The 11494-nt window shown below is 37.0% G+C and overlaps 2 protein-coding genes across 2 annotated transcripts; both read left to right on the forward strand.

The window, feature by feature from the left end:
- The first annotated feature begins 1562 nt into the window (after positions 1-1562).
- Positions 1563-4723, forward strand: LOC120140200 (SAL1 phosphatase-like). The gene is made up of 8 exons (XM_039155215.1): positions 1563-1757; positions 2400-2475; positions 3175-3245; positions 3369-3571; positions 3736-3946; positions 4023-4121; positions 4202-4355; positions 4496-4723. Exons 1-8 carry the CDS (start codon positions 1581-1583, stop codon positions 4657-4659), a joined length of 1155 nt encoding a protein of 384 aa, XP_039011146.1. The 5' UTR covers positions 1563-1580; the 3' UTR covers positions 4660-4723.
- Positions 4724-6143: 1420 nt separating this feature from the next.
- LOC120140248 (AT-hook motif nuclear-localized protein 16-like) lies at positions 6144-7234 on the forward strand. Its single transcript, XM_039155251.1, has 2 exons — positions 6144-6212; positions 6346-7234. The coding sequence occupies exon 2, from the start codon at positions 6355-6357 to the stop codon at positions 7117-7119; it is 765 nt and encodes a 254-aa protein (XP_039011182.1). The 5' UTR covers positions 6144-6212; positions 6346-6354; the 3' UTR covers positions 7120-7234.
- Positions 7235-11494: the final 4260 nt, after the last annotated feature.

Consider the following 11494-nt stretch of genomic DNA (forward strand, 5'->3'; position numbering starts at 1 on the left):
GGAATTAGCGACTTGTGGAGGTGCTCTATTGGACCATGAAGGGCGTTGGATTTAAGATTTAACTCGGGTAAATTACACATTTAGTACATAATTATTAATTTTGATCCGTTTTAGTACCTAAACTTTTAATTTTTTTCAAAATCTTACCTAAAGTTTATTTTTATTCACTTTAGTACCCCTCCGTTAAGTTTTGAAAATAATAAAATTCTAGGTACCAGAACACGTTTAATACCCAAATCATACTTAAGTTTGGAATTTTTTTTGAAAATTTAGGTACTAAACGCATTAAGTTTTTAACGTCGAGGTATTAAAATGAAACAAAAAGTAAACTTTATGTATGATTTTGAAAAAAATTAAAAGTTTAAATATTAAAACGGATCAAAATTGATATTTTAGATATTAAATATGTAATTTACCCATTTAACTAAGGCTATTAAAACTTGCTCGGTTCTAGATGCGAAGCTATAGGGTATTTTTTAGGCTCTTTCCCTTACAGGTCCTTGGGAGTGCAACGAATTATCATAGAAACGGATAATTGGGAGGTGATATCTAACTTCAACAGCACCCGACTTTCCTACCGATCACAACTCCAATTTATTTCTCTCGTCTAAAGATTACTTCTTTTTTATTGTAAATTTGGAAGTTATTTCAATTCGTTATTTTACAAAGTTTTAGGGTAAAGAATTTATGGTGATATTAAAATAATAAAGAATTTATTAGAAAATTAAAAGATTAACTTAAAATTGAAGTGAACATTTATTCTTTAACAAAAATTCTTTAAAAACTTAAAAATAATTTAAAATATAATTTAAACACTTACTTTTACGTTAAACCATAATAAAACAACCAAAATCAGAACAAGAAACAATGAGTAGTGATAGACGGCCAATCAATTTCAAGTATGTAACATTAAATATGTAAGGGTAAAGCACACAAATGATCCCCTAATTATATAATATTATTTTATTAAACCCTTTAACTATTAAAAGTTATAAAATGGTCACTAACTATAAGATGTTTTATTAAGTCTCTCGACAATGAAAAGTTAGAAAATGGTCACCGAACTATTTATATATTCTAAATTCATCATATTCTATTAAATAATTGATGGTTGTCTAAGCTGGACGATAACTTGTTGCCTGGGATATGATAAAATATGATCATAGAATCATTTGAATGTATAGTCGTTTGAGATTCTGAGACCAGATGTTATCATATCTTGGTTAGTAGGTTAACATCCATCTTAGACGACCACTAATTATTTTAACATAAAATGACAAGTTTGAAACATATAAGTAGTCTGGTGATCATTTTGTAATTTTTAATATTTGAGAGACTCAACAAAGTAATAATTTATAATCAGATGATCATTTTATAAATTTTAATAGTCGATAGACTCAATAATTACTATGTAGTTAGGGGATCATTTGTGTAATTTACCCAATCTTTAATCTAGACTATTCTCTATTAACGATTATTTAGACAGCCCGTGACTTTAACCTAGTAATGACCCACTCCTCTCGAAAGAAGAAACCACAATAAAAGTTCTCACGAAATTATTGAATTGAAATTAGGTACATATGTCTTTAAATTGCTTGAGACTTGTATGCCACTCCATTAAGAAGCCTCCTGTTTTTCATCTCAGCTACTCGCCTTCTTCGTATTCTTCTTCTCCAGCAGTGCTTGTATCAATGTCTTACAGTAAGGAGCTGGCTGCTGCCAAGAAAGCAGCCTCTCTCGCTGCTCGTCTCTGTCAGGTTTCCATTTTTCATCAAAACCCCCCATTTTTCTCTGCGTTTTCTGTCATGGGTTTTTAGATTTTCTCACATCTTTTGATTTTTACTGGAAAAATATCTTCTCTTGTTTTTGTGCTCCGTGTGTGTTTATTTTATTTTTATAACTAGTATTAGGGGAATTGAAGTGACTGAATTGCATCTCATTTTTTTCAATTAAATTTAGGATTTTTGTTCAGAATTACCATTCTTAAGTTTACAAGATGTTATGATTATTGGAACGATTAATGGTAAACGAAAAACGATTTGTCAGAAAATAAAAAATACCAAGATTTATGTGGAAAAACAAAAGAGAGAAACTACGGGTATAGGAGAAGAAACTTTCACTAAATCCAAAAATGAAGTTTTGTTACAACTGTTACATTTGAAAACCTTAATCCCTACTTTCTATTTACAGGGATCAGACAGAATATACTCTAATCCCTGCAGGCCTCACACTTTTACCACTGTTTTGCTTGTAACTTCATGGGCCGGTCTAGGAAGAAATTGTGTCACAACTCTAACACAAGAAATGTATATAGATGATGGTTTTGATATATTTCATCATGTCAAGCTGTATATATAGAACCTGAATTTGGGTTTTGGTTGTTTGTTTTTTATCTCCAGAAAGTTCAAAAGGCTTTGCTACAATCGGATGTCCAATCCAAAAATGATAAAAGTCCTGTAACAGTCGCTGATTATGGTTTGTTTCTGAAACTTTCTTGCTTCTTCCTCTTTGGTTCTTTCGCCTAATATCATCCCCCCTTTTTTTTAAAGAAACCATGCATCTTGAATTTCAAATGGATTCCCTTTAGTTTTCTTTTTTCCTGGTTGATTTACTTAATTCTTTTTAACTGTTAGCTTGTTGCTAGGAATTTATTTGTTTCCTGCTTATCATAATTTGTTTTACTAGGAAATCTGCAGAGTTGTATGGTGTTTTCCTTGGCATTGAGCTAAAGTTTCTATTGGATGAAATGTTTTTTTCCCCTGGTGATATCAAAATGGCGTTGTTGTGATATATGTAGTGTTTTGTTTGATTAGCATATCTAGAGTGCGATTACATTGTCCCATCGTACATTGGCCTGCTTGATAGTTGCCTCCAGTTCACCTCTCTCAATCATATGTTGTATCTGTACATATCAATGTTCCAGGGAAAATATGTAGAATTTGTACATATATACTTGTTAGATGATGCATTATTATATGTATAACTCATAGTCATGATTAAGTTTTATGAAATTCACTTTATGCTTTTTACATTGTGTTTCCCTAAAAACTGCTGGTTAAAGTATTTGTTATTCTTGATCTCAGCATCATTCAGCTTTAAGGTTTGGCAGAAAGAAATCTTAACTGATGACTATCATGTTTCGTTGACATTTTTATATTTTAAAATTTTCATCAGGGTCACAAGCATTGGTTAGTTCTGTGCTGCAGCAGGAAATTCCTGCTGACTTCTCATTAGTTGCCGAGGAGGTGAATCTCTGTACTTGTGAAGAATTATTTCAGCAACATGCATCAACCATCTGTTTTTTTTTTTTTCTATTTGCATTGTAGAACTCTTCTTTCCTTCTAAATAATGTTTTGAGTTCTCTTTAGGATTCTAAAGATCTCCGCAAGGATGGTGGCCAGGAAATAGTTGAGCGTATTACAAAACTTGTAAACGATTCTATAACTAGTGATGGATCATACAATGTTACTTTATCCACAGAAGATGTCATCAAGGCCATTGACAGTGGCAGATCTGAAGGTGGTTCTCAAGGTCGACACTGGGTTTTGGATCCTATAGATGGTACTAAAGGGTGAGCTCTCAAACTTATTTGAGTTATTTTGCTTTAGTCATAAAGAAGTTGGTGTTTGCTACTTTGCTATGATAAAGATTCATGTTCATTGGGTGCATGTTGTGTATGTGCTTTTAGACCAACTTTATGAATTACTCCACAGTATTTGATATTTTACATTGTAGGTTTCTGAGAGGAGATCAATATGCAATAGCATTGGCTTTGTTAGATGGAGGAAAAGTTGTTCTAGGTGTGCTGGCTTGTCCAAATCTTCCACTAACGTCCATCAGTGCCCCTGATCAGCATTCTCCAAATAATGAAGTTGGCTGCCTTTTCTTTGCTGAAGTTGGTGGTGGAACTTATATGCAGCCACTCGATGGTTCTTCGGCAGTGAAGGTTATACTGATCTATTATAATTTATTGCTATTAATCTGAGTATGTATTTGTAACTTGTACATTTTCACGGGTCCAGGTGCAAGTAACTGCTGTTGAAAATCCTGAAGAAGCTTCATTCTTTGAGTCATATGAAGCAGCACACTCCATGCATGATTTATCTAGTTTGATTGCCCAAGTACTCCCCCTCCCCTCCCTCTCTCTATCCATCTATAAAACTTTGGGATAAATGTATTGAAAGCGTTGAGATGTAAACAGAAACTCGGCGTCAAAGCACCACCGGTTAGAATTGATAGCCAGGCAAAGTATGGTGCTCTGTCCAGAGGAGATGGAGCTATATACCTGCGTTTTCCTCACAAAGGGTATCGGGAGAAAATATGGGATCATGCAGCTGGGTGTATTGTTGTGACTGGTATGGGCCAATTTCACTCCATCATCTGCTATTTATCTTTCTCTCAAGTTGTTAGGCTGGCACTGGTTTATTATTATGCTTCCCTTTGAGTACTTCGCCTCACTCATCCACTCCCTGCGTTGTTGTTTTATCCATTGCAGAAGCTGGGGGTGTGGTCACAGATGCTGCAGGGAAGCCATTGGATTTCTCTAGGGGAAACTATCTTGATGTGGACACAGGGATCATTGTGACCAATCAGAAGTTGATGCCATTCCTGTTTAATGCAGTTAGAGAATCTATCAAGGAGAAAGCTGCATCCTTGTGATTCCTTTCATCCTTTCCTCACAATTTGCTGTGTTAAGCTTGTTGAAACTTGATTATTTTTGCCTGACTTGTGTGCTCCAATGTTTTATCATTTCTCTCACATTTACATTTAGCATGCATGAACAAGAATGGGATCAATAAATCACATATCAAGAAATTGAAAGCATGGAGAGCGTCGTATTTAAAGATTTGTGGTTATCACATTGATGTAGACATAAGAATTGCCCATCTAACTCAGTTGGCAGAGCACAAGGCTCTTAACCTTGTAGTCGTGGGATCGAGTCCCACTGAGGGCAATTCATAATGGAGGTCTTTCACGGAAGCTGCTCTCAACCTGGCGTTGGGGGTAACATACTACTCTACCTCCCCCTTACCCCATTATATATATGAGAATAGGGTTAACTAATTTTTACTTTGATGTAGACATAATCATAGATGGTGGTCGGAGAGTTACTCTGATAGTGTGGGTTTGAACTTTTAGAGAACAAGTGTGTATGTACTTTAATTTTCTGTTGCATGACTATGAATAGGTGTCAATCGGGAATTGTCGTGGTGCTGGTTCTGATTGGTCGTCTTAGGAAATGAAGGTTTAGACTAGTTTGTCAGAAACTGTGTAATAGGTGATTGTGGTGTAATAGGTGATTGACACGTGGTCGTCGTTGGTAATTCATGTGGTATGCTCCGGGTGTTTGAGAGTTCGCATAGGTCATAAACTCACAAATGGTAACAAAAGAAATTAAATTCATATAGGGCATAAGCTCACAAGTGATAACAAAAATAATTAAATATTAATTACATAATTAAATAAATAACAGAGGTGTTATTTTAATTTCCTTAAAATGGGAATGATTTTACCCTATTAAAATATATGTATGTTTTTTATTTGTTTTAATTGTTATTCGATTATATTACAAGTATCTGGAGTATATAGTTGGTTTTAAGCCTGGTTTTAGCCGACAATCATAAATGGCAACATGAGGGCCAATTGTAAATCATCAATAATTTTTTAAAATATTATAAGGTGACTATTAATGGCATGGGCCACAACTTTGTATTCCATCTTTTGATTTCAAATGATCATCTGTGTGAAACTCATAGATTCGTTGTTGATTACTACTTACATTTAGGAGTGTTTAAAAATATCTTATCTAACTTGTTGATTCGGTCTTTTGATTCGTCGATTCTGTATAAAACTATTGGATATTTATAGTGATAATATCTAAATTTTCGGGTTAAGTACCCAATCCTATTTTTGGCGGCTTGAGTATCAAATTTTATCTTTCAATTATATATTTTAATTTTTTAAATTCTATGCTTGACTATCAAATTTATATTTTCTTATGTAATTTTTTTAAAATAATATAATTTTACAGATATTCAACTTACGAGTACCCAGACTTAACAAGTCGACATACGAAAATTTCGGATACCCAGTTTTGAACCCCTACTTATATCCACTGTGTTTGAGTAATATTAATTTATGCAGAAGCAGAAGAATTGATGTAGGTATTTGTTGGGAAAGGCAATTAACATGATTGATGGATCGGTTTGGAGGTAGGCACTTAACCATCTCCTAACCTTCAATCATTCTTTCTGCTTCTCACTATTAAATTATTGATCCATACCCCACTATTTAATCTCACATGGGGACCTGAGTTTTCTGCATCTGTTTTCCGGAAAATCTGAGGTTGCATGAATGGAGCAAAGCACAGAGATGAGAACACCCATGGATCAAATTCAGAACCAAGAGCATAGACAAGGCATTGATGATGTGATACTCATGGCTCCCAAGGTGCCCAAGGCAGTGACAATGGTCGCTTCTGCCGAGGCCGAGAACATTAGGCGGCCTCGAGGGAGGCCGGCGGGATCCAAGAACAAACCGAAACCGCCCATTATCGTTACTCGCGACAGCGCTAATGCGTTACGTGCGCATGCAATGGAGGTGAGTTCGGGTTGTGATGTGCATGAGAGTTTGGCTAGTTTTGCAAGGAGAAAGCAGCGTGGCATTTGTGTTCTTAGTGGTAGTGGGTTCGTGACTAATGTTACACTCAAACAACCAGCCTCATCTGGTGCAATTGTCACCTTACATGGCCGGTACGAGATTCTGTCGTTGCTCGGCTCGATCCTTCCGCCTCCTGCTCCACCTGGGATAACCGGCCTGACCATTTACCTTGCCGGGGCTCAGGGACAGGTTGTCGGCGGAGGCGTAGTCGGTGCACTCATTGCTTCCGGTCCTGTTCTCATCATGGCTGCATCCTTCATGAATGCCACCTTCGACCGTCTGCCGTATGATTCCGATGAAATTGCAACAGCGGCTATGCAGAACCAATATCATGGTCGGCACCATCACCTGGACATTTCGGATTTGTATGGGATGATGCCGCAGAACTTGATCACCAATGGAACTAACCCTCCTGAGATATACTCTTGGGCACCAGGACGAACCATGTCCAAAACCTAACCCGAGTGAACCACTAGCAAACAGTAATTGGGAGAAGATTCTCATATCCTGCAAATTCCTAGTATGATGATTTAGTGTTATTTTATGATAGTAGCATGCTGCTGATCCTTATGGAATTTAGTGCTTTCTTTCTATGCGTAACGTTCATCAGCCTCAGCCAAGCAAATCTTGGTTTGAGTGCAGTTGCGTGATTTTAAATATATTGGATCTCCATCCATTATCTTCTTTTATCATGCATTTAAACAATATATATATATATATATATATATATATATATATGAGAAAATAACCTCAGTGACCAAAAATCATATATAATATACGATTTTAACCAATTTTTTCCGGATTTGCCAAAATGACCAACAAAATCGCAATGCGATCGCTAATTCGCAACGCGATCTCCATTATCGCAAATCAGTTTCCAGATTCGCAACGCGATTATGACTATCGCAATGCGATTTTCCAATTTCGCGTTGCGATTTTCCCAATTCGCAATGCGAATAAGTAAATCGCAATGCGAATTTGAAAAATCGCAATGCGATACTGACTATCGCAATGCAATTTTCCTAATTCGCATTGCGATTTACGTATTCGCGTTGTGATTTTCATAATTCGCAATGCGAATACGTAAATCGCAACGCGATTAAGTAAATCGCAATGCGAATTAGGAAAATCGCAATGCGAATACGTAAATCGCAATGCGAATCTTACTATCGCAATGCGATTTACATAGCGCCATTCGTATTAACGCGTATTTTTTTTTCAAATTCCAAACACAAATTTTTTCTTAATATATCGGAAACTGAACCGTTCACAGTAATCGCAACTCATAACCTCAAACCTAAAATCACAACACTCAGTCTCATCTCCATCTCTCACTCTCTACGGCGAAATCCGTCCTTATCTCCGAAGATTTCCGTCCCCATCGCCGGCGAAATCCCTCACAACCATTCACGGTCAGAAATCCCTCACAATCATTCAGAAATGGAAAATCAACCTCCGAGGGTTAGTTTTTTTTATTTTTATTTTGAAATTTTTGCATTATTTTAGGTTTTTCATATTGAGATTGATGATAAGTTTACTGGTAATTTCAATAATAGATTAACCATTTCACTTAGATTTCTTATTAAATTCATTCGATTGCTGTCAATACTGCTAAACCGTTTAGCCTGTGAAGTTAGTATTTGTTTTTGTTTTGTCTTTTGGTTGAAGTAATACAGAAGAAGAATAGTTTCGAGAATGAAAATAGCAACGCGGAAATAACTATCGCAACGAGAGAATCGCAACGCGAAACCAAAATCGCATTGCGATTTTCATTTCGCGTTGCGATTTTCATTTCGCGTTGCGATTTTCATTTCGCGTTGCGATTCTCTCGTTGCGATTTTCATTTCGCGTTGCGATTTTCATTTCGCGTTGCGATAGTCATTTCGCGTTGCGATTTTCATTATCTCGTTGCGATTTTCATTTCAACCAAAAGACAAAACAGTGTTGCAAATTTTAGTTTCAAGAATAAACTACTATTTATGTTTATTGTTTTTGGTATATCTTCACAGTGTAGTTTTTGGTATATCTAACTTGGTATGTTTATTGTTTTTGTAGAAATTTTTTTCGACTTCATTGACATTAAGGAATAAAGTTAGCCTAGCCACTACAATTGCTTCGAAGCTTTCACCTACACAAAGAAAATTGTTTGAGGAAACTTGCTTCGGGCCATGGCTGAGAGTACATCATCCGGGTGCAGATGCTAATTTGACCCATTTGTGGCTTCAGACCATGACTAGCGATCTACCCGACAGTATACAACGTGGTGAGGAAGAGATATGGTTTCATTTTCCACCGGCGTATAATTGTTTTGGGCGGAAGGAGTTCTGCTTAATCACTGGTCTACGATTCGGACACGATGATGTAGGCCGGTACACTCGTCATATCACCCGCCCATCATGGTTATCGAGGGTTTTTCCTGATGAGTCAATAGAGAAGCCGAACTTACACGTCGACGACATGAAGAAATTGTTTAATAAGAAAGATGGTTTTACTCGGATGAATGACGTCGATGTTGTCCGAGTATGCCTTCTACTACTTTTGTATGCCGGCTTTTTAGGCAGAGAGGCCAGACAACCTATTCCTCAGGAGCTAATATTATTGGTAGAGGACCTAAATGCATGGAATCTATTTCCGTGGGGTTCGTATATATGAAAAGCTACCTGGACTAAGTTGTTGTCTGCCTTTGATGACCGCAAAAGTTTGCGGGGCGATGGGTCGAAATACACTTTGTCAGGCTTTGTTTGGGCCTTTAAGGTAAGAATTTCTATATAATGTTTTCAAAATTATAATTAATTATTTAACAATTCCTAATGTTATTATATTGTTTGTAGATTTGGATATTTGAGGCTTTCCCCAGCATGCAGACATATGCATTAAAAACCTCAAATAATATTCCTAGGGCTATTTCCTGGAAGAGGAAACGTCTGTTGGATTGGGAAGACTTAATACCATATGCGACAATAAATAATGTAAGTTAACACAAATACTATCATATATAAACAAGTTATTAATAGTAGACGTTTAACTTTGTTTGAGTTTTTATATTTTTAGGAGGCCAACATTCCATTAATGAGACTGACACCCACGGAGGCTGAGCTTGCCACTGATTGGTGGCAAGCTAGTCAGCGTTTTCTTGATGGCACGAATGATGAGTAGCCTTCACTTCCTCCACTTCGAGAGCCATCACCTCACCCAGAGCCATCACCTGATCGACCCGACTATACACCTCTACAACGAGAGCCATCACCTATCCCGTCACATCATCGAGCCTCTTATCCACCATCACCTCATGATAGGCGACCGGCAAAGATGCCACGACTTCTATCTCCCTGTTCTCCACCTCCACCTCCACGGGATGAGTCAAGGGAGTTATGTGATGAGGTCAATGCCTTGCGTGAGGAGATCGGTACTCTACGCGATAACGATGGTGCATGGCGTGTGGAGGTGTCTACTTTATGTGGTGAGGTTGTCGCTCTACGTGAGATGGTAGTATCGTTGCAGAATGAGGTTCATACTCTACGCAACGAGGTAAGTTTAAGATTTTCCATATTTAACTTGATGACAAATTTACTCGTAATTTCACTTAAATTAACCATTTCACTTAGATTACTTAGTAAATTTATTCGGTTGCTGCCAATACTGCTAAACTGTTTATTAACACTGTGAAGTTAGTATTTGTCTTTTTGTTTTGTCTTTTGGTTGAAGTAAATTTATTCGGTTGCTGCCAATTCTACTAAACTGTGTATTCTTTAACACTGTGAAGTTAGTATTTGTCTTTGTTTTGTCTTTTGGTTGAAAGTTTGAAATATATTTGTCTTTGTTTTCACTGTTTAAATATCATGTATGTTTATTTACTGATATTTGTATTTAATTATTTAGCGGACCGATAAGGTGGATGCTTTACGTCGGGTTTTTCTTGCACGACAGAGTTCATGCATCAGACGGCGTGCACGTGCTATTAAGTCTCCGTACACCCCAATAGTGCGAAGACACCGCAAGAAGAAGTCTGACTCGCCTGTCATCCCTCAAGAGTCCACTCCTATCGTTGAAGAGGCCCCTATCATTCCTCGAGAGTCCCATCCCACCGTTCAAGAGGCCACTTTCATCGTTGAAGAGGTCCCTCCCACCATTCAAGAGCCCGATTCACATGGCGTCATATGTAGGATTCTTGAGAAACCCTATGACGTGCCGGACATGATGGATTCAAGTTGGCTCTCGTATGAGTTACCAGCCAGTACCATACCGGTATCTGAAGTGGAGAGGAAACAACTACCGGACACAATTCTGGATAACACCCTTTGGGCTAAGACCGCAGTTGATTTTTATCTACATGAGCGGAGCCAGGGGTGTTTCACTGACATATGCAAGCTCAACGATGATATCTATTTGTTGCTTGATCGGTCTTAGTGGGGCGTATTATTAGGGGTCGAAGACAATGGCTATTTCGATGGAGGGGTAAGTCTTATATTTTTCTTATATTTTAATTTGATTTTTTTTAAATTTATGTAAGTTACTAATATATGTCTTTTTTTGTAAAACAACATATCAATACGTGGGTGTCACGTCTTCTAATAATTAGGAAACTTAAGGAAAATAAAAGAAATACACGATATACAATTATGCCGACGTCTTTTAACGCTGTTCACTTGAAGAATCAACGAGATGAATCATTTGCGTTGGGCAATGGACAAGCTAAACTTTATCCTGCATGGTGGGAGGTCGATAATCATAAATAAGTGCGCAAATGAATGAATTATTACTTATGATTGCATGTGTTTATCCCTGTTTTGGAACGTAAACATTGGCTTCTCGTCGAGCTTCAGATCCCATCCCT

The sequence above is a fragment of the Hibiscus syriacus genome, unplaced genomic scaffold, assembly GCF_006381635.1.
Source record: "Hibiscus syriacus cultivar Baekdansim isolate YM2019G1 unplaced genomic scaffold, ASM638163v2 tig00110783_pilon, whole genome shotgun sequence".
Lineage (NCBI taxonomy): Eukaryota > Viridiplantae > Streptophyta > Magnoliopsida > Malvales > Malvaceae > Hibiscus > Hibiscus syriacus.